This window comes from Lagopus muta, chromosome 6 (genome assembly GCF_023343835.1).
Source record: "Lagopus muta isolate bLagMut1 chromosome 6, bLagMut1 primary, whole genome shotgun sequence".
NCBI lineage: Eukaryota > Metazoa > Chordata > Aves > Galliformes > Phasianidae > Lagopus > Lagopus muta.
In genome coordinates this window covers 38,318,529-38,342,231 of record NC_064438.1, presented here as the reverse complement: position 1 = coordinate 38,342,231, position 23,703 = coordinate 38,318,529, and the positions used below count along the sequence as shown (strand labels likewise).

The following is a 23,703-nucleotide window of genomic DNA, read 5'->3' as shown; positions in this document are numbered from 1 at the left end:
GAAGAAAGATTGAGGGAGCTACATTTGTTCAGCCTGGAGAAGAGGCCCTGGACAGACCTCATTGCAGCCCTACAGTACTTGAAGGGAGCTTACAAGCACGATGGCAACTGATTTTTCACACTGTCTGACAGTGATAAGACAAGGGTGAATGGCCTTAAACTAAAAGAGGAGACATTTAGGTTAGATACAAGGAAGAATTTTTTCCACTCAAGAGTGTGGTGAGGCCCTGGCACAGCTGCCCAGAAGCTGCGGATGCCCCATCCCTGGAGGTGCTGGAGGCCAGGCCCTGGGCAGCCTGAGCTGGTGGGGGACAGCCCTGCACATGGGGGTGTATGCAGAGGTTTGGGACTGGGTGGGCTTTAATGTCCCTCTAGACCAAGCATTTCTGTGATCCTATGATTTGACAGACGCTGTGGCTAAACAGCTCTAGCTGACATGGGTGTAAGAGGCACTAGCCAATCTGTAGCAGATTTTTTCTCCTCATGCTGTTTTTCTCCTCATGTCCTAGTATACAGGCTTACTTAACAGAAATAAGAAAGGAAGAAAGCTCTGGCAAGCAGACTTTAGGAACTGGCACAAGAGAAGAAGCAGGCAGATGCAGTTCACAGGGTTGCTGAACCTCAGCCTACACACTGCATCGTCCCCATAACAGATGTTCCCAGGGTGCCCCAATCCACTTGCTGGTAAAGAGCTGAACAGCAGAGCTGCTCTGAGCTCCCACTGAGCAACAGAAAAAACAACAACACTCAACACAAATTCCTGCTGTGTGGGAAAACAGCACTGCAGCTTCTAGAGGTATCCGCCATGCATCTTTGTTCCCTGAGAACAGGGGCTCCTGTCCAAGAGATCACATCCTCAGTCTCCAGTGAGCAGTGAGCACCGGAGCCAACTCTCACATCAAATGGGGTTACAGGAGCATTTCAGTTCCCATTTAAAGGGAAACATACATTTCTGATCCTCATGATTACAGAGAATCCAACTGCTAAAGGAAACAGAACTAGAAAGCAAAGACAAGCTGGATTTTTGTGTGTTTTTTTTTTCCCCCAAAGCCCACAACAGAAAGCAACCTCCAAATTCTGAAGAACCTGGCCAAAGTCTATTTACTTGTCATTGAAAACGTTATATTAAAAAAATAAAAATATTTAAAAAAAAAAACAACACAAAAACTCAGACAAACCAGGTATAAGTGCCACCTTGTGCTGTCATCTGAGAGCCACGTCTTCTAAAAAATGGTATCTAAAGAACTTGGGAACAATAGGCTGGTTAGGGGAGGACAGGGGGAATTGGAGGCAAACAACTAGATCAAGGTCACCTTAGTTCTCTTTCCACAGGTAAACTGCATCAAGTCAGACTTTACAGTCAATTTAGAGGTGACCTAAGTAGGCCAGACAAGTTTTTAGCCTTGGCTTTGACTGATTCAAAAGAGTTCCAAGTTGCATGTAGTCTTCAAGAGTGCTTTGCTTTTTTAAGCTCAAACTATTTGGGACAGCAAGTATGGTCTTCCCTGGATGTGCCGGTAAATTCCTTGGAGATGCAGAGAACTAAGGAAGGAAAATGCTTTGCTTTCAATCAAAAAAATGAGAGACTTCACACTTTGCCATCTCAGCAGCTTACATGGACTGCTACCAAAATGTCATGCTTTTGTTGTGCAGGCTCCATTTTCCATTTCCTAAGGGAGCTAGACTCTACAGCCCTTCTACTTCTTCAACTGTCCAGTGTCTTTCAGGAAAAAGACAAAGAAAACTTCACTAATAAAGAATAAAATAAGCAGAAAAATAGCTTAAAAAAAAAAAAAAAAAAAAAGCCAACTCTTTTTCCAGGCTCCTCTGGGCACTGCTAAGATGCAGGTATGGGCATAAGTCTAGCATTTTCCCTTTGCTGGAAACCCTTGCTAGTCACACGGTACAGGATTAAAAGGAAAAAATCCCCCATCACAGCAATGGTACTGAGGGACTCTCAGATGACTCTTTTGTCTTTAAGGGAGTTTCAATTTTCTGCCAGTTATCTTTACTGAGTCTAAACAGAAACACCAAGGAGAGCTCACCCCAGCAATGACATGGAGGGACAAGAGGACAAGAGCCTGTTAGCATTCCTGGAACATCCGGCTTATTAAAACAAAAAAAAAAAAGAGTGAGAGAGAAAGAGAAGAAAAAGCCCACCCCAGGCCTGCACACTGCAGCTTACCGCCATCTTGATGTCCTTGATGCGTGCCGATGGCGTGGAGGCGGCTGGCACCAGAACAGCCCAAGAGAAGGAATGAGAGGCCAATGGAGATTTATGTGAGGAGAGTGAGATGGACAAGGTAAAATTGTCAGGAGGAGTTGTTAGAAAGTAAAATATATTGTGACAATTCCACTCCTGCCGTTCATCAATAAACTGACAGATCATTTAGTGTCAATTAGGAGTGATAGATGGACAAGTCCCCATGATCCTGGGCCAAAATTAATGGCTGGGAGGGAGAGGGTGATTGAAAATGACGGCTGACATTGAGAGGAAAGTCCTGAAGGTCCCCAAGGGGCTATTACTTGCCTCATTCCCTTGCAGATCAATGCAGGGACAAACCCAAAAACAGACACTTCAAGACAAAACTTAATCAGACTTCCTTTTCTATCTTCTCCTTCTCAGTTGTGCCTCCTCACTTGGTAGCCTCGATCCTTTGTACCTGTACTCTTCACATCACTGAAGACATCCACAGAGGGTGGCAAGATGCAGAGGGAGCCTGCTGTTTTCCCCATCACCAGGAGCTTGGCTCTGCTCCTAACATGGCAGTGTCATACGGAAGCATAGCCCAGGATTTATCTCAGCATTGCAGGGCTGGGAGTAGAGGGCACACACAACGACACAAGCTTTTCCCTGCCATGTCAGATAGAGAAACTTGTGAACGCTTTACTACTCCCACTTGCAAGACAGGGATGGCCAGAGGTTCTATAAAACAGACACTCTTGAGGGTCATCTCACACAGATGCAACACAGGATAGTTTAAGCCCATCTTCTTCAAACAGGAGGTTTTTAACTTTAGTTAGCTCTAGAGACCTTAAATCATAAAAAACCTTAATCTCTTAAATAACTTTTCTCCAGCTCCAGGGTGCAATCTCACCATTGCCCAACCTCCAGAGCCCTAAATGATTTCTACACAAAGGTTGAGTTATCAATACCGTTCCACTCTAAAGGTCATCCCAACTGCATCCACTTCTTTCTTGGGCCTTGACATTTATCTTCCTGTGAAAGGCACTGCTAGACAAGTCTGTTCCAAAACATTCTGGTCATTCACCTAAATAAGCCCTAATTATTCCAATTCTGTATGACCGAGCAGTCAGAAAAAAAGAAATTTCAGTTGTGGCTGGAGCACCTGTTGCTAAAATGCCAGGATCCATGTGTAAGAAAGGAGACACACGGGATCAAAAAAACAAATGAAAAACATACTTACAGGAAGAAAAATGAAGGAAATTCTATAAGGAAAGTAGGATATAAGGGAAGTCAGATAGATGAGATCAGCAGAACCTGGAATTAAATGGGTCTTTGAAACATCTCTCCTTTGTCAAGTCCCCACGAGTATGCAAAAATGACTTTTTTTTTCCTTCTCCCATTGGCAGGAATGCTGTGTTTCTTTTTCTTCCTTCCAAAGCATGAGATAACCTGACAATAAAACCTTCGCTTTGCTTGACACAAATGTCAACACTGATGTTATTAAGGACATCAGTACAGTTTTCAGAATGGCACTTGAGCTCCATCCAGTGGTTGGAGCGATGCTTCTCTAGCATAAAACCATCTGTAATTACTGCCATTTATGTAATGTCAGCAGGGTGCTAGGCTCCAAGCAGCTGCCTTGGTTCTTGGCTGGTCCCCTTTCCTGTAACACTGGCACTAGAATATTGCTGGGGCAGCAATGGGAATGCCTCTTCTCATGGACAACTACTCTTTTCTCTCTGTACAATGCACAGTATATTCAGCTGCAGAGAACCCCATCAGTAAGCAAAAAAAGATTTCTGTGTCATTGCTTTGCACCATTTATTTGCTGACGGCAGAGGGCAAGTCTGAGGGTTTGCTCAGAAACTTATCTATAGTCTTCACTATTAGCCACATCAACAAATTGGGACTCCTAGTAATGACAACTGTTTTACAGAGGTGCTGGGAGTCCAAAGTAATCGCTCCATGCTTGACTTTTAGCATTATTATTATTATTATTTTTAAGAACGAGAAAAAAGGACAGCATTATGATCATTCTTGGGACTTTAATATCTGACACTTGTAAACGCCATGGGAACTCGTGACAAAATTACTTTCTCTTCCTTGCACACAATCTGTGCAAATTAATTTTAAAACTAATTATAGACTGGACTCTCCTTCTCTTCCTAACTTGCAATAGTCCGAGACAGCACAAGTCTAATGCAAGGAATCAGCAAGATGGTGAAAATATTTGAAAGTTCACCTTGGTATGAGAAGAGCTGGATAGGTAAGGGCTGAGGAGGGAGCAGCAAAGATAGAAAAACAGAAAAACAGCCACAAATTAAATTCTACTCTAACAGTTATTCAGTGGAAACACAGAGAACAATTTCAAATAATCATTTCAAACTGATAAAACTTGGATCTAGAAATACAGCAAAGAGTAAAAATAGCCCTGCAGGGAAAGCAATAAGTTTGCAGTTTTAACTGCCGAATCTGTCAGAAACAGAACTAAAAGCTTATACCTCAAATAAGGAAGAGAATGATGCACAAGACTTTCCCAAGTGGCTGCAGTATCCCATCTGACCCAAAATATACTTGCACAACACAGAAAATCCAACTGCAGTCATGCTGCTCACCCTCACTTCATAAGCAAAATATCACAGAATGTATTGCTGTCAGTTCAAAATTACTTAAACAAAATTACTTAAAGCAATATACTTCCAAGTGTAGGCTGAGTTGCATTGGCATAAGAGCCCTTTATGGCTGCATCAGATATGTTACTAGAAGCACGTTATTCTAGTGAATCGATATCTATCCCAGTGAAATTGGAGCAATGACTTGATGGTCTTCCAGACTGAGACAAATTGGTAGAAAAGCTATGGGGAGATAAAGCCTGAGAAAACAGAAACAAAAAAGCTACAGCAACATTGGTATGACATCAGCCCATCGATGACTCAGACTTTTCACATGAAGGTTCAACTCTGGGATATGTCACAAGGACAGCCTTACAGGCCAGCATCTCAGGCTTCTCTGAGGGAAAGGAAAAGAGATCAGCCTATCAAGAATCTGCAGCTGAAGCAAAGAAATGACAGGGGAAGAGCTGAACAAAAGCCTCATCCTTCCTGCAACTAAAGAACGACAGAGCAAACCTTCTCTTCATAAAATTTATTCCATAAAAGCTCTTACTACAAAGGAAGAGAATACTGTCAAGTATGACACAATACTGTACTCATGAACGAGAAGGGGGAACGTCTTCATCTTATGTCCCACTGGGCAGGGTGCTATGGGTAGAAAAGTCTGCAGCCCTCTAGCTCCTGCTCTGCTTCCAACCTCGTAGGAGTGTTTACTCCAAGCACCTGGTATATCCATTATCCATGCAATTGGGATGCTGGAGAAGCACTGATGATAACTACTGCTCTAAATCTATCTGATAAGGTTCAAGTTAAACCACAGAAAACATCCTACAGCAGCACATAGCACAGTGCCATCGTATTAGGAACCTGAGCACTGTCCTTCAGGGCACATTAGGCTCAGTTCTGAATAACTGAATTAGCTCTTATCCAGTCCCTCACATAGCCACCAATTACATGATTTATTTTTCCTAAGCAATGCAATTCACCCTTGTTCTTTGCTATCACATTTCCATAAGCTTCATCTTGGTTCTACAAAGGGCTGATATATTCTTTGGAGACAAAGAGCAAGCCATAATTTTCCCAAAAAAGTACTGTTTTCTAGAATGTAGACCATCTTTCTCAGCTCCCAGGAAATACTGACTGTGTAACAGGTCTCTAGATGTGCTGTCCCATTCTCAAGGTTCCAAGAAAGAAAATATATAACTTTTTCCAGAGATCAGTGTCTCCAAAGCACATGTCTAGACAAATGCACTCTTGCTAAAGGCCTTAATATACACAAGCAATCTCACACCACCCGAAGGCAGAGCCCTTCAGTCCTGTGAATAACAAGTGTAACAGCAAGGTAACTTTACAGCTTGATAAATAACAAATAGATTGAGACCTCCTTCTGGTCTGAACTGTCCCTTAGTTCTGATACCCATCCTATTAGTGTATCTGGGTATTTCTCTTAATGTGTCCTTCATAAGAATCAGACTTTTCAACATACATTCTACAATTTGAATAATTTTTTCTTCCATCTCTTCTCTCGGACCATCTCCATCCATCTCCATTATACCACAAACCCATACACACATAAACATCAACAGATTTCATCTTTACCATCCAGGACAATCACTAAATGGTAAACAGTTCATTTCATGCTTGTCAGTGGGTCACTGACATGTGTCACTCTCCTGGAAAGGACGTGGACAATCAAATCCCATCCCCAGGTATTTAACACCCTTATTGGCTCCTTCCAGGAATCCCACATGGACTATACCAGGTGAAGAACATACTGCCTTCTGCAGACAGCAATGTAAATGCATTTCATAGCCCAGACAGGTCAATCTACACAGAGCATTTGCTAGTGGAACCAAGCAAGAGCAATACCTCAAATGGTTTCAAGGAGTTAACAAGGATATTGGAGACATTAACTGCAAAATCCAGAAAAAACATTTCCAGTGCCTGCAATTCCAAAGCCCAGCCAGTGACATTCAGTTAATCCATGCTGAAGCCCCTATTAATAAAGAAAGAAGTGAGTACTCACTTGGTAGGTGCCAGCACAGGATCGACTGCCCAGCCTCCATGTCGGCGTGGGGGTTTGGGTGGTGGTTCCTTTAATAAAAAAAAAAAGAAATTTTACAGCCAGCTCCTGTCAAGCCAATTCTTTCACCAGCTCCACACATACACAGACAACAGTTTACCAAACAGATGGAGAGATAATGCTTAAAGTACTGCTTATTCATAAAGTAAGAGATATTTAAGATAGTTTTATACATGTCTATGTAAGCAGGACGTACACTGCTTTAGTCAGTATCTTGACAAGCTGCAGGTCTGTGTGCCTTTGACTTGTTCAAGAGACAAAGCAGAGGAAACGCTGCACTCCAGAGCATGCTTCACTGGGAACACCTTCACTACTGCTGCTCACAGTTCAGTTGGGAGCATTATGTTTTACATGTTTGCTAGGACACAAGTCAGTCAGCACACATTTTGGACATCGTATTTTAGATGACAAATCGTTCCCTAGAAAGATCTGCTTTTCTCCACTGACTAGAATAGGAAGTCAGATGACAACTACAGCAAAGACCTATAACGTTAGGCAAGATGAATCCTGCCATCACCACCTCTGGGACAATAAAGGGAAAGTTCACTCAGAGCTTATAGACACTCCCTGCTATTTTGTCTTGTGTGGCACTCAGCCACGTGGCAAGAGAAAACAAGAATTTGACTTGGGGCTCACAACAGGAATTTCCAAATACCAGGCCCACCATGTGAGAGCTGCCCAATGCCTTCTGCAGTTTGGGGCCCAGCCCCCTGCCTGAAGCACCTCATGCAGCAGTAGCTTCAGTGTTCTACATAACATGCAATACCAAAAGCAGAAGTAAGGTGAACCCAGTGGATAAATACTTACATATAGCTCCTGATTATCACAGAATCATATAACCATTAAAGGTTGGAAAAGACTGCTAAGATCATCCAGCCCAACCATCACCACCGTGCCCTCTAACCATGTCTCTCAGTGCCTCATCTACATGGTTCTTGAACACTTCCAGAGATGGTGACTCCACCACCTCCTGGGCAGTCTGTTTCAGTTGATGGTGCCCAGCTGCAACAGACTCAGGAAGGAATGATCCGAAAAAAAAGGATAATGGGGTAAAATGTCCAAAAATGGGGAAAACATGGTAAATGCAAAGAAGTCTAATCTGGGGTGAGGGAAAGAGGACATACAGCTCCCAAAGCTTTTATTAAGAAAGCAAATGGGCTGGGTGACTCCTGAGGATCTCTGACCTGACAAGGGAAGCTTGCTTGTGAGGTGGGGTCAAACCTGAGCCAAAGCCAAATTGTCTCTTGTCACAGATGAAGAAGGGGATGAACTAACCTCTGATGGTAGGGGTCTGCTGTGTTTATTTCTTGAAACAGAAGCATTGTTTGTGAGTGTGGGAAATGAAGAGAGCCTGCCAGGGGCAGCCACTGCCTGCTGCAGGGAGGGGGCACGACCCTGCATAGCTCCCTGATAGGAGCAAAAATAGTCATTCTCCAAAAATAAACAGGGAGCAGGAATGAGGCAGGAGCTGCAGTCCCAAAATACCAGCTTTCTTCAGCAAAGGGAGCACAGGAGGGCAGAGGGACAGGCAGGGAGCGTGAAACGCAGGAAACAGCCTCCTTATATGGGCTCATCCGCAGGGGACAGAGCTCAGTCGACTGGAATGACCATGTCACAGAATGTGAAGCCTTCAGGGGCCCAAGTGAATGGAGTTTTCTGATCTTGAAATGATTTCCCCAGATTCTTAAGATGCCAAACCAGAGAAGAGGCTACAGTGCCAAAAAAGGAGCATTTTGAATTCAGTTGATCTGGACACACCCAAAGCCCAGGAAAATGGGGAAAAACACACCACATATGGGCGTGCGTGCCCACAAAAACATCCCTATTCCCAATACACACACCCCTACCTCAGAAACACACTCCCTCCCACACTGATCCTTCCCACGCAAACAGCCCTTCTCCCTCCTTTCCCTGCACCATTCCCCTAGTAGCCAGCAGGCCTTGCTCCTGAACACAAATGTAACCAAAGAACCTGGGCATAAGGCTGAGGGAAAACACAGCATTTCCAAGACACGTCAGTGCACTGGCAATTTAAGTCCTGCATCACCAAAACCCTTCTTCAGCTCCAAGAGAAGGAGCAAAGTCGGGCACTTCAGATAGAAGTGTGGTGAGAATGGCTGCCCCAGCCCTTGCACAGGATGTAACTCCACTGTGTTTAGGGGGTCGGTTCCCATGTCTTTCCAATTTTATAATGTATTCCCATTGATCATACGCATCAGGCAGCCCTGAATATCTGGCAGATGCTGACAAACACTTCACATACACCTACAGCCCTTTTATTCCTCTTGCAATAAATCAGGTAATTTTTTTTGAGCTGCCCACAGGAACACTAGCAACAGGAAAGGCAACGTTACCTGTCAGCTGAGAATAAATAGTTTTTCTTTGTTAGTTGCCTGGAAAGTGCCATAATAAGGTCACATGCCACAAGCACTCCTGTCAAGTAAATAAACTTACCTTTCCCACTTCTAAAATGTAATTTACAATTGAGAATGCAATGTTATGCATTGCCGTAATATGGTCACAGTTAGAAAAGTTGCAACTGCAAGCAAGCTTGACACAGAAAGTGAGAAGAATGCCAATGCCAGAGGAGGCAGAGCAGAAATGAAAGACGCTGTTCTTCTGTCATGGAGTAAATGTGCTCCTGAACATGTCTTCCTGATGAAAAAGACTGTGGGCTTTAAAATGATCAGAACCTGTCAGTACTACCTGCCATACCAAAGGCAAGAGTTTCATTACACATACAGAACTATGTACCCAAAGTGATTTAGCGTTCAGAACACAGAGAATCCCCCAGCTCCTGACAAAAGAGTTCTCTCTCAACTGCTGCTGCTCAGTTGGTTTCTCACCATTAACTAATCACTTGTTCACCACGGCTTGCTTTTTCTGCTTGAGTTGTCAATTCCTGATCTCCAGATTTCCCCTATCTTAGTTTCTGCAGACTCTCTTTTTTTCAGGCATGTTGCCATGTTCTGTATCTCCTGCTGATTTTTTCTCAGAAATTCATTTTGCTGCCATTTTCCCGAAGGCAGGGTTTCCCAGGTACTCTTATCAATGCTTTCATACTACCATCACAATCAGGATTTTATCTCCCATTTGGAAAACTACTGGCCTTGCTCAGCTTACCTGAATCCCATCTATCTTTTATTAAAGAAGAAATTCTACCTTCTTCTTCAGGATCTTTCTTATCAGATAGATGTAAGATTCTAATCCAGGTTCCTCATTAAGGCAGAAATTTCCAGGCTACTTGTCGGCTCATGTCTGCAGCTTGGATGGTGCTAGCTGGGTGTTGCTTCCCTCATGGAAGCAACTAACTGGAGGATCCAGTTAGTTAGGATGCTTCTGACCCACCATGACATAGGCAGATTATGGGCATTTTGAGTCCCTCAGATTCTCAGGAGGATCTGGAAATGTGGATTAATTTATCTTTACCAACATGACAACTCCTTTGAAACAGCAAGCACTCTATGCAGGAGGCAGGGACTCAAATGACATTGACAGTACACAACAGAGGACACACAATCTTTCTCTTGTGCAGTACAACTTAAAATGTGTGAGATCTGTGTTCTCCTTCACATACAAACATGGCGATATTTTTATTTGGCATGTAAGCACCTTCTTTTCATCCAGTAATGGCCATGAAGCAGAAAGAAAGGTGGATGGCCAGACCCGAGCTTCCGTTCCTCCAGCAAGTTGCCAGAGGCTCCCTGACTACGGGAAAGCTGATCTCCACAAACAGCCCTGAGTAATTAGTTCTGACTGTTGCTTGTTAAGGAGCTGTAAGTCAAACAGCCCTGCTACTTCTAAGCAGCCACATAACATTCACAACCTATTCACATCTCAAAGCACATATGATATCAAAAAGGGATCTGTTCCCAATTGTATGCAAGCCTTGTATTTTTGCAAAAAAGTGGCCCATCTCTGCTAGCCGCCTTTATCGCATCCACAGACTGCAGAAGTAACGCGTCTCCTCCAAGGACTTCTGCCTAACAGAAAACACTGGATTCTCATTTCTTCCACTATGTTGTTTTTCATAGTCACTGACATCCCTTTATTACGGAAAAGGCTTTTGAGATGGAAACATTTCTTGGGGGGCTTCAAATATTTTGACATCTATCACAGCAAGCAAAGGAACAGCTCATCTTGGTTAATAGCTGACAAGAACCTCTTCCCTAAAACAACAGTCAGTTCTGGCTAAGTAGCATGTGCACCTGCTAGGGAAGCTGTCATACTGCAGTGTGTGACACCTTGTCTCAAGAGTTGCTGCTCTCCTCTGCATGAAAACAGTGCAAAACAATCTGATTCTACCAGCAAAGGATTACCAAGTAGAAACCTCTCACAACCACAGTTATAAGGTTGTGCCTCTTCCAGCCTTACAAGATGTAAACGTCTCTCAACCCACTTGCTTTTACCTTGTGCTATATACTGACAGACATTCACATCCACCTACACCCCTCCTACAGTTCTTCTGCTGCCTTCAGATGGGCCTGGGAGCACTTGAATCATGAAATAAATGCGTGGAAGGAAAAAGAAAAGCTGATAATAAAATTATTTTCTATGAGATTTTCAGGTTTTGCCCATAATCCAAATCAAGGTGGCCTAGCAGGAAGGATACCACTAAAAAAGCTGGGGACTAGAAATGCTATTTGAGTAGATGTCATCAAAAGTCTCCCAATAATCTCAGGAAATTGAAAAGAGCTGCCTTGCCAGCCAGGCACTTGGGGTACACAGGAGAGAGGCAGCAGGAGGCCTTGGGGAGCTTGGGCCACACAGTGCTGGGGCTCACACTGGGAAAGTTGGCCTAATTAGGGAACAGAAGTTCAGCTGCATTTTTGAGATTCCTCCTGGAGAACCTGGCCAACTTCCAGCTGTGCGGTCCCCGGGAATGGGCTGGGAGCCCTGCAACTCTACAAGTAACCAGAAGGCCACTGGAGAAAAATACGCAATCCTTGAGAAAAGGAAGCAGGTAAAAAAAAAGTCAGTACTGCTTCGGATAGTGGTGGAGTGTGTTTATAAGCATAATGCAAGAACCCAAACAAATGACAGCGACTAGGACACACATGGACATACTTAGTCCAGTCCAGAACAAGCACACATATAGTAGGGTATTAAAAATGTGCCCTAGCTACAGGAAATTCTGCCTTTGAGAACCCTCCCAGATTCTCAGAAATGCCACTCACTTCAAGAGTTACTGCCAGTCCATCCCACTCCCAGCTGAATGCCTAAGAAGGCAAAACCCTGGCAACAAACTATACACAAAAAGTAGCCTTACTCTGGTGAGAGTTCTTCTACAAGTTGAAGGTCACAGGGAAGAGCAGGATGCTGGAGAGAAAAACAATGCAGTAAGACCACATGTCTTTGGGATGTGAACTTTTTGTCCCATTCACCAACATTCTCTAGATCTTACTGTCACGCAAGTCATAGATCCAAAAAAGGGTTTTAAGAGGCTGCATTACAACTATATGCGTCTTCTTAGGTCATGAACTCTCTGGACTAAAGAGGCTGGACATTGCCTAAAACCGTGTCATTGTTATTGCATAAATAAAGTCCCCCAGAAAGCACATAGATGACTGCATCCAGTGTTTGGATCCTCAGTTCCACATTTCTAAGCAATGGGCAAGAAACGTGGGGAAGACCACTAGGGGAGCGCCTGCAAGGCAGATTGAGACCAGATCAGACAACAGAATGAGTTTGGAGTTGGGTGCCAACCACTGTGCTCAGATAAGAAATGGGTTAGGAAAATACCACTCTGATTAAAGGCCCTGATCATACAGAGCCCAAGGCCATGTCTACACCACAGGTGCAGACACACCTGCAAGTAGGATTCATGTGAGTCAGCTCCACTCTGTAAACAGTCTAGCTTTAGTTACTTCAGGTAACCAAGCTGTGCCACAGCTCAGCACTGCACAGCCGGTGCAGGCTGCTCCTCATCAGGGCGTCCCTGAGTCATCTGCACTGTATTTTAGGTTGCAAAGATATAACCTCACCAAACAGGGTCACTCAGCAACACAGGTCTGCAATCGGCTTCACATTTCAGCCACTTAAAACTTCAATAGCTGTTCCTCCAAAAGCATTTATTGAAAACATTTGTTCTTGACATGTCTTAACCTAAAAAGCAACAGCCCATTTTTTCCCACTCAAACCGTTTTAAAAGCACTGGGATCTAGAACTACAGAAGAACTTGGCTGCCCCTCTGGAGAGGTCAGATCTTCATTTCTTTGCAATTGTTGCCTTAAAGCATGTCATCAAATTTTGAATGACTAGGAGACATAGAAGTCACCAACCACCTAGTGAGGGGTCAAAAATCAGGTGTTCTCTCCCATCAAGACTACCTATGGCAGGTCTACCAAAACAGAGCTATAGGACAAGGTCCCAGCTGGATTCATTAGTCCTAGAACAGATGCCCCTCTGCTCAAATGTTAGAAAGCCCTTTCCTGCAGCCCAAGATTGCTTCCAGTTCCCTTCTGCAAAGCGGAGCCGCTTCAAGAGAAGGGACTGAGAGCCTTCTCAGACCCAGAACAGCTCATAGTGAGAAACATCTTTAAGGAGGAAGAAGAGGGCAATAGAATCAGTGTCTTCCAGCTGGGAAAGGAGATGGCAGGTTTGAACTCCGAATTTGTGTGTAAAACATGTGGCTTCAGCATCAACATTAACACCTCCATCCCTGGTGGTCCCTGAAGAAAAGAAGTCCTACTCTGTGACTGACAACTCCAAAGCACCAGGATAGTGGAAGGGCTTGCTCTCCCACAACTCTGAGAGGTGCCAGAACTCCACAGGACAGCAGGGTTTCAGACACATTGCAGTTCCTAGCCTCTTTCTATCACCTTAATTCCCAGCCCCATCTGACATCATCTGCATACTACACAGGGGCCTACAATGGGCTAAAATATTGATTTTGCTACGAGGGCAAGGTATCTTCTCTGCGGATTTGTGTTTAGGGAATCCCCACAATTTTCCTATGTGAAGTTCTATCCCTCCTTTAAACAGGGGCTAAAGCAAATTCAAGAAGCAACTTCTCTAAGGCCCTAAAGCAAACCTGTGGCAAAGCCAGGAAGAGAACCCAGCAAAAATCTTGGCTCCCAGCCACTTTCATACTCCTGCTTATTCTGCCTCTGCAAATTAACTACGAAATTGGGATACACCCTTTTCTTATACCATTGATCAGCCTTGCGGCCTTTGGCTTCATGTCCCAGGCAGCCTTGGAAGGCACAGACAAATGAGTGACTCAACTGGCAAAAATTCAGATATGAGATGAGTGGTTTGCCAGGGGATGCAAAACAAGTCTCTGAGCAGGCAGCCAGCCGCAGGGCAGGACTTCAGCAGGTACGCTCACATCAAAGGCACCGACTGGGTGTTTGCTGATATTCTGGCAGCCACAAACTTCAGAGCAGCATGAGGAAAGGGACCAAATCCAGGAAGAGTTCAGATTGTAACACTCAGCACAGCCCAAAGGGAGTTCAGAGAAGGGTTACGTGAGCCATCAGAGGGACAAAGGGGCCAACTTCGGACATGATTCAAGAATCCAAGTATTTCAGCTTGGCCAGGCAATGACTAAGGAAGGGATATACTGCAACTGAACAGTTTTGGATCACACAATATAAAGTTCTGCTAATAATTGGTTTGGAAGGGGGCTATGATACAATTAATAGTAGTCAGGAGGCATTTTAAGCATACAAGTATTAAAAAGCTACAAGCAGACTACTGATCAGTCAGATTTCTCAGTGCTCAGTTAACCATTTTGTTGCCCTTCACAGGCATTTACAAATGAAAAAATACTTTCAAGCATGACCATGCTGCTTAATAAGGTATGCAGGAGCTATCTAGATAGGAGTAATTTCAGAGAGGGGATCACTTCACCTCCTTGCTGGGCACCACTGCACAACACCCCCAAATCAATAACAATTGTTCATGTGGAAGTCAAATCAGTTTAGTTGCTTTAATGAAATTGTGCAGCCAGGAGCAAGAAGGTGCCTGCAGCACGTGACCAGCCACCACTCAGTACAGCAGCTCTTCAGAACCTATGAATTAGGGCAATGCATGAAAGGTAGAATTAGTTCCACTGAAACAACTGTAAGGACTGGGTTCACTGAGGTAATACATAAATAAATAAGAAAGTTTAAGACAATTATTATGAAAAAATGCTATTGGGTAAGTACTTCCCAAAATAATACCCATCTGCAGGTAGTCTTTTTGCCTGATTTTTGGAAGAGTGCTCTGGGTCCTGAAGCATCTGTCGCTGACTAATAGAATCAAAGAATGGCCAGGGTTGGAAGAGACCTCAAGGATCATGAATCTCCAACCTCCCTGCCACATGCAGGGCCACCAACCTCCCCATTTAATACTACACCAGGCTGCCCAGGGCCCCATCCAATGTGGCCTTGAACACCTCCAGGGACAGGCAGCCTGTTCCAGCACCTCACCACTCTCATAGTAAAGAATTTCCCCCTGACATCCAACCTAAATCTTGCCTCCCTCAACTTAAAACCATTTCCCCTTGTCCTGCTGTTATCTACCCTTTCAAAGAGCTGATTCCCCTCCCGTTTGTAGGCTCCCTTTAGGCACTGAAAGGCTGCAATGAGGTCACCCTGCAGCCTTCTTTTCTCCAGGTTGAACAAGCCCAGCTCCCTCAGCCTGTCTTCATAGGGGAGACCTCTGAACATCTTTGTGTTCCTACTCTGGACCCTCTCCAGCAGCTTCCAGTGGATATAATACACTCAGTGGATCTTTTCTACAATATCATCTCTAGCACCATCAGAGAAAACTGAAGAGTACTCAATTCTTACAATAACAAAATGCTGCTGAGACCAGAATTAATGAGACGGGTGATACAGGTTTCTTTTCTGGGCTCCAGACTTCTTGAATGGAGCTACTACACTATGACAGAGTTGGTTTTTCAGCAGAAAGAATGAGCATATGGGAAAGGATGCTTTAAATATCTAACATATACAAAGAGCTACTCGAGCCAGGAAAGACTCACAGGAAATACACAAGCACAGAATCCTGTTACTGCTGGCTGGCCTTCTCCTCTGGGGCACCAGTGAGACTTCATAATCTCTTAAAACAAGTTTTCATGTTGTGGGAGTAAGCTAAACAAAGTGGACAGCACATGTAGCCTCAGACAGGTTCTGTAATCCGTCTGCTACTCTCTGTCCTGATTTTTAAATGAAAACAGAATGCCTTTTCAATGACCACACAAAGGTCTGTGATCTGAGTACATGAAGCAGCAGCTGATAAGAGTTGCTTCCAGACAATAAGACAAAAAATTGTCAACAACAGGAATGGAAGATGCAGGAGAGGCACTGCTCTCAGGAATGATTTCGTCTTACTCTCTAGCACTAGGGTACCCTCCTATGGTAGGCCCCAGGCACATCAATAGGTTAGCCTTACTAGTGCCCTTCAGAGAAGCCAGCATCTACCTAGAAAGCTTCTAGCCTTACATGGTCAACCTTTTCCTCAGGGTCTTCATCCTAGAAGGATAAGGAGGGGAAAGGAGAGAAAGAAGTTAAAAGGAAAAGCTAATTAATTCTGCACAAAATAGCTTGAAGATTGATATGAACTGTTCTGCAGCATATGCTATGCAACCTTAATCACTTGAACAAACTGCAAAGTTGATCCCATTACTGTAAGGTTTCATATCCAGTCATTTACACATACTGTGATACCACAAAGCATGCCTGTTTGACTGCAATGGCATGAAAAGTGGACAGCAATGATATCATTAAAAGGAATACTAAAAAACAAAAACAAATACTACAATAAGATCAAGAATAGAACTAACCTAATGCAAGAAAGCCCATCGTACTCAGGCATGTAGGACACTAGAAAGATCTGAATGGCCAGACTCTGCAACTATGCCGGTCCAGAAAAGATGCTGGAGCTGCCATGCTGGGAGTTACTTACCACAGCTGACTGCACCCCTTTTTTGGGAGACACTCTGAGCAAAGTCAAATTCTCCACTTGTAGTGGTAGCTGTAGCAGTTAGCTTGACACAGCCCTAGCTGACAACAGCGTTGCATAAGTATATGAACTTTAGTCAACCCTGCTGTAGAAGGGAACAGCTTAGTTATAAGGCAGATGAATAACTACAGAAAGCAGCCTGTTGATTACCATGAAACTTGTGAACTAGCTGAGAATCTTTCTGACTAACGCTGCCAGAAAAAGCACAGCAACAACCGATTGTTAGGCATCAAATGCATGGAGAAGGCAACTGAAGAACTCAGTAATCTCTACACAATTCAAGAAATAACAGAATAATTCAGGGAAACTATAGGTATCCTAAGACCCAGTACAGGGACTAGGGCTGAAACCACTATTTTAATCCACCTGACCTTTATCTGGACTGCATTATCTCTCTGGTGGAGAAGGGAAGTCATGTAATTTATAAATACATCTCCAATTAAAATATTTTGGTATCCGAGTCCATTTAGTTTCTGTGTTGCCATTTGGTCTTATGGCCTTATTAAGACAGAGGGAGCCTACATGCAGTTAATAGGGCAGCAGGGTACAGAAGTGTCCATATCTGAAAGCAGAGTAAATGAAACCAGATTGACCTAACCAATAAAATCCGTTGGAACTGTGTATCTGTTAACCAGGGACTCCTTATTCCTGTATCTGACAGCAAATAGATGTCTGCGGGGTCCAGCATGATCTAAGCTCCTCCAGATGTACAGAACCCAGGTGGCACAGGACTCACAGTCACACAGAAGGAAATCCTGCTGGACAAGACATCTGGAAAGAAGCATTTATAGAACCACTTTTTTGAGCACTCTTCCATCCAGGTTTCATCCTCAGCAACTGATGTGCAGTTGTCTATTTGCTTGGTTTAAACAACCAGAGTCCCATTTAAATGAAGCTAGCATGTTAGCCTAAAGAATGTGGCCTGAAGCCACTACCAGGGCATCTGTAAGCTGACTGGCAGAAGTGCAAAGAGCTTCTCTGTAAAACACACTAGTGGGAACATCTGCCCAGCACACAGTGGAGGCAGTTCAATGTTTTGTCTGTACACTTGCCTGTGTAAGATTTTTGAAGACAGAAATATTCTTTTTTTAACTATCACTCTAGGACTACAACTACATCGGCATGCTTACAGATAACAGGTACCTGCCATAACCTAGCAATGGTTGTGCGTGTGAGGGAAGAACACACTTTCAGAAATGAAAGAACAGAGCCTTTCCCCAGACCTGGGTAAAACATGCAGAAGAAAAATGAAAGTTCTGGACAAATTCTGCCATTATGTGAAGGTAACCCTTGTCCTACCTGTAAGGAGAGGCCCCCAGCACAGCCCGGTAAACCTCATCCTTCAGGCTGGTGCACTGCCTACAAAAAAGCAGTCTCTGCAGAGGATCTACAAAGCACCGCAAGAAAGACACTGACAACATCACATAGGGTTTGTAAGAGCAGAAACTCAAGAAAGTCTTGAACAAAGTCCCAAGGGAGCCTCTCCACAGTAGGATAAAGAGAAAATGGACTGCATAAGCAGAATAATACAAAAATATTTTTGCATACTGATTTCTTATGGAACAACAGATAGCCCACTCCTGCTGAGGAGACACAGAAAAGGAAGAAAATGCTGATATATTTAAACAGAAGTCTTTTCCACTCAGCTTTCCAAACCAATCTCCTTAAGAGCTCTGAATCTGGCTGAATATTTTATTTTGGTGAATGTCATTGAGCTAGCATTCAGGCAGTTGGATGCAGCAATGCTAGAGCCAGGATTTTTATTCTAGACAAGCATCCAGAAGTCCTGGTAGAACGCGAGAACAAAGATCTTCAACAGATCTCATTGCATCATCCACCCCTCCCTTTGCACAAATAACACCCCCAGCTCAAGTCTGTCCCATTTTGCCAGAAACCCAATACCGTCAAGATGAGTAAAAAGTAACACAGCAAGCCAGGGGATGGGAAAGGCCTCCCAATGGAAAATGGATGTATTACTCTTCTGAAAATGAATGTTTGAAATGCAGAGTTCTGGCATGCAGCAAGTAAATTTATCTCTAGGAATTCCCATTTACAGCATATTCCCCTGGGTGCTCAAGAAGTGCCTGCTAAATTGCCAAGGAGCTCTGAAGACCAGGAACACGCACAGCCATTGCTGCAGGAGGATGCTGATTGCACCAGTTACAGCAAATAATCATGTTCCTTCTTGCCTCCTGAAATAGTATACAGCTGCACTGTTGTTTGTTGGTACTTGTACTTCTGAAAAAGCAGGAACGCTCTGCATGTTAGATGGCTGACTGTCAGCTTAATGACCTTTAAGGAGCTCCTCAAGGAGTCTGAATTTGAAGGTAATGCAGATAATTCCACACAGGAATGGGAGCTATCAAACAGATGTGGCCAGAGGAATCAGAGAGACTACTACAGTTCAGGAATTTATTGCAGAAGAGCAAACAATGCATACACACAACAGGCAGACAAAAAATACTAAGATACTGTGTTGCTTTATAAAGCTTGGGGGATGTATAGCAGGCTACAAGGCACAAGAGACTGCAGTTATGTCCGAGGGAACAGCTTTCCACAACACATTTGTGAAAGAAGACAGACAGTACCATTGTTTGAAGTCTCTTTTTGAAGACAGAGTCCAGGTCAACAAAAGATCTGTGGTAAACTGATAAGATCTACACTCCAACTCAGAAGATTTGCTTATTGACTTCAAAACAAAGATCTTTTTAATTATGCTAAATGAGTTCACTCCACAAAGTGATTTCCTTGTAGTAAGTCCAAAAGCTGAAACATGGACAGACAGGTACTTTCTGCTTCCTTCAAGCAAGCTGTTCTGACTGTAAAACACATCCAGAGTGCTTACTGGCATCAAGAAAAGACAAGAAGTGAGGACATCTGCGAGGACAAAGGAGGTGTTCTCATCACAGATTTGAGCTGAGCGGAGGTTGGGTGGACAAACATTAAAATAAATAAATGAAAATCAAGATGACCCCTAAAACAGTCCTAAAACCCTGAGGTACTACCAAGGACAGAATCACTATCCCAAATAGAAAACTTCCCACAGAAGTGTCAATACAACAAAGGCTTAGGACAAACCTGTCTTCAAAATCACTAACAGGAATAAAATCTGCTGAAATAATTACATGGAACCTCCCCCACTATGGTGAGTCCTAGTAAAAAAAATATGGCAGGTTGTTTTTTTGCTGTTTTTGTTTTGTAGTTTCTTTTAGTAATGCTCCTTGAAAAGGTTTCAAGATGACCAGTGGGCTGAATGAGACACCCATTTTAACAGCTGACCCCACACTTTTGAGATGAGCCAAGCTTCCAGAAAAGTAGAACACGGTTGCCAGTCCAGGGTGAAAGAAAACACGAGATCAGTTCTATTAAATGTTCTTTTTCTTACCAACCATGGCCATGTATGAAAGGCTTCCAATTCCAGAACAAAGGAAAAGGCTGCATTTACAGTGCATTTTGTCTCTTCTCCTGTAGCTCCAAGGCTTTCAGTTAACAGCACACAAAGAACTGTCTGAAGGGAGACTACTGACACAGTTTTCTTCTTGGTGGTTAAGATCCAGTAATAACATATTTGAACTGTTTAAGGCGTGGAAGGCCTCACCCTTTACTGCTGAAAAGCTCACTGCCTTCAGTCAGAAGATTCTACTTCTTATTCCTCTCCAAGGATGTCCAAGGATGGGAATCTTTATGATCTCTCCACACCCGTTATAATCTCTGTGACATTAGCCATACTAAGCACAACCACAGTAAGTTGCAACCTATCAGCTGCAGTCCTACCACATGCCTCCATCCTTTTCCAGGCAGGTAATCAGTCCACAAAGCCAATTGTGGTGAGAGAACAATTAGAGTGAGCCACTCTCAACTAGAAGCAAACCGACGTTAACACCCGCTTGCCCCACCAGCTGGCTTCTAAGACTTTCTTTACCTATGAGTCCCACTGTTACTTTGGTTTTTTAAATTACCAAAATAAATGCATAAAAAGCTACATTTGCTTTGCAAACATCTAGCATCTCCTGTCATGCCTTTCTAGTGCTTCAGTGACAGATGGAAGAAAGCACATATGAAACCACCTGCTGCTGAGGTCTCTTGCTAATTGGGAGAGTCATAGGACTCACTGGTAAAGCAGGGGATTACGTCTTATCTCCTGAGCTTCACAGGGTACATTCAGCTCTTTAGTATGCATGAACTGAGATTTTTGGGGGAGAGGCTCCAGAGAGAACTCATTACAGCCTTCCTGTACTAAAAGGAACTCAATAAGTAGGAGGGAGACTGTATACAGTCTGATAGTGACAGGACAATGGCAAATGTTTTTAAACTAAAAGAGGAGACACTTAGGTTAGATATGGGAAAGAATTTTTTCAACTCAGAGAGCAGTGAGGCACAGGCACAGCTGCCCAGAAGCTGTGGTGCCCCATCTCTGGAGGTGCTGAAGGCCAGGCTGAATGGGGCCTTGGGCAGCCTGAGCTGGTGGGGGGCAGCCCTGCACACAGCAGGGGCTGGGACTGGGTGGGCTTTAAGGTCCCTTCCTACCCAAGGCATGTGGTGATTTTAGAATAATTTCAGCTAGTCACATGAAATAGACAGTGACGACTGCCCAGCCTCAACTGGATGAGAGACATCTTGGCGAGTATCAGTTATTCCTCTTACTGTAAATATTCTTCTTCATTCTCCAGTATCCACAGCAGCACCAAAAAGAGTTGCCAGTGGAAAGTGATTTAACTCTAGAAACCAGAGCACTCACTTTTTTCCTAAGGTGGCAGGGAGGCAGTGCTACGAAGAAGATGAACCCTATAGAGTTTAGGTCTGTTCTTAGTATGGGCCTTTCCTTCCACAAATGCCCTCCCAGAATTCCTCTTGACCTCCTAGCATACCCAGAGGGAGAAGAACACATAGGTGGGAAGAGATGATTCTCTGTTATGCTGATCAAAGGGAAAAAGGAGCATATTTTCTTCAGGGGGATAAAGAAGGGGGAAAAAAAGAAAAAAGAAAAAAGAAAGGATATTCAGTGTAATTTTAAGAGAAGCTGTAATGATATATTTTCAACAACACAGCAGGGACTCAAAGGAAACAAATGCCCAGAAAATACTTTGGGACAGATGAGTGTGATAGAGCAACTCAGAGTTCCATCACGACACAGAGAAGCAGCCGCTCCTAAGACAGAAGGCCCAGGGCTCAGAAACTTGAAGTTCAGTTGGTACCAGAGTGCTCAGCAGAGCAAATTGGCCTTGCAGTTCAAAGAAACCAAGGACATGGTTTGCTGGAAATTGAAACACAGGCACTGCAAAAACCAAAGTACTATTCTCATTTACACAAATATCACAGTCAGTAAGCTGGAAATCTTAGGAGCCTTTTGTCCATTTGAAGGTGACAGGGAGAACACTGTATGTCTTTTCTTGACTGGTGCTCACTTCAGCAGGAAATGCTATGGAGAAGCCATGCAAACATCAGAAAGTGAACTCCCACGTAGAATTTGAGGATTCTGCAGCACTAAGATATCAGATCAAAAGGTTCAGCTCTTATCTTCTGGGTTATTATAGGATGGTCCCTCACCCACCTGTGAGAGAAGGGTTCCAGGCAGCTACTTTCTACTTTTTGAAGAGGTACTGACAAGAACAGACTCTGAACAAAAGTCTATCTCCAAAGTCAAATGGGAAATGAATTTGTACATTATCACAAAGCCTCACATGCTGCAAAGCTGGCTTCTAGCATGACCTCTGTAGCCTGTGAGCAGAGGAATGGAAAAATATTGTTGCTATACAAGTTGCTATACAAGCTTGATATTGACCACCAGAAATTGTACTCTGGCTCCTGCAGAAGCCAGATGCAAACGAGAAGTATCTGCTTACCTGTACTCTGCCTTGCTATCATGGGTGGTGAGACACTGGTAACAAAACAATAAGCCTGCACGTATGTATGGCAAGATATGCCACGACTGGAGGAATAGGTCCCAGTCTGCTTGTTACTACTCCACACCTCACCACGAGGAACCAGAACCCCATTTAACAGCTCTGTGAACCCTGCACGCGGTGCAGAAAGCAGCACGAGGGAAGGGGCAGGGCAGCCACACGGGCCCAACTCTAAGGATAAACTTCGAAGGGTAAGGCACGTAATGAGGGAACGAATCTCAGAAGACAGCAACAAGCTTCCGTGCGGGACACAGCGAGGATGTCCTGGAGCTACACCCACCTCTCCCGTGGACGCAGAAGAGGAGTTCTTCCTGCTGAGGCTCTCACCAGAGAAGAGGTCCTGGCGAGCCCGCCGGCCCATCCTGGGCACCTGTGGCAGAGGAACGAAGGGCACGCAGTCACCGACACGCACGGCTTCAGGTGGCCCGCAGAAGGCGGCCATAGCCGCGGGAAGGTCAGAGGGGAACGCGACCACCACCCGCACGGCACGCTGGGGGCGGCGCCCCCCGCCGGCAGCATCCCGGCCCGCTCACCCCCGCCCGGCGGGGCACCTCTGCCCGTTCCCGCTCAGCCTCCATCCGCCGCCGCCGCCGCCGCTTCCGGCACTCGGCCCGCCCCGCGTCCTTAGCAACCGGCAGCGGGGCCCGCCCCAGCCCGGCCCTCCGCCTGCCCGGCCCTGCAGATAGCGTTGTTGCGGATGGGCCCCGTGCGAGCTGTACGCATTAAACAAGGTCCCGGCCTATTTGCTGCATTTTTCTGCTTTCTCTGACACCCCTCGCAGCCTCCAGCCATCCTCATTAGCTTAAGCAGCCACCGCTCCCTAATTCAGCTGCGGCAGCCGAAGGCTGCTCCCCGCCCGTTCTCTACGCTCCAGGGTAGCGTTCTGCCTGCCCGGCTTCGCTGGGAGCTGTGGTCTGGCTGGAGGCCTTTTGGAGGTCTAAAGACGTTGTGTCAGAGAACCCTC

The 23,703-nt window shown here is 44.5% G+C and overlaps 1 protein-coding gene across 2 annotated transcripts in view; it reads right to left on the bottom strand.

Moving 5' to 3' along the window:
• The window catches only part of IFT43 (intraflagellar transport 43), a 43,855-nt gene extending 20,519 nt beyond the window's left edge, over positions 1 to 23,336 (bottom strand). Inside the window, exons 1-4 of one of the 2 annotated variants that reach the window (XM_048949017.1) lie at positions 23,273 to 23,336; positions 23,020 to 23,109; positions 16,317 to 16,346; positions 6,826 to 6,893 (exon numbers count right to left, since the gene is read on the bottom strand). In XM_048949017.1, coding sequence (XP_048804974.1) covers positions 6,826 to 6,893; positions 16,317 to 16,346; positions 23,020 to 23,109; positions 23,273 to 23,317 — 233 coding nt within the window. In that variant the 5' untranslated portion in view covers positions 23,318 to 23,336. The remainder of the gene's footprint in view (positions 1 to 6,825; positions 6,894 to 16,316; positions 16,347 to 23,019; positions 23,110 to 23,272) is intronic. The other variant, XM_048949016.1, reaches the window with a different exon arrangement.
• Positions 23,337 to 23,703: the final 367 nt, after the last annotated feature.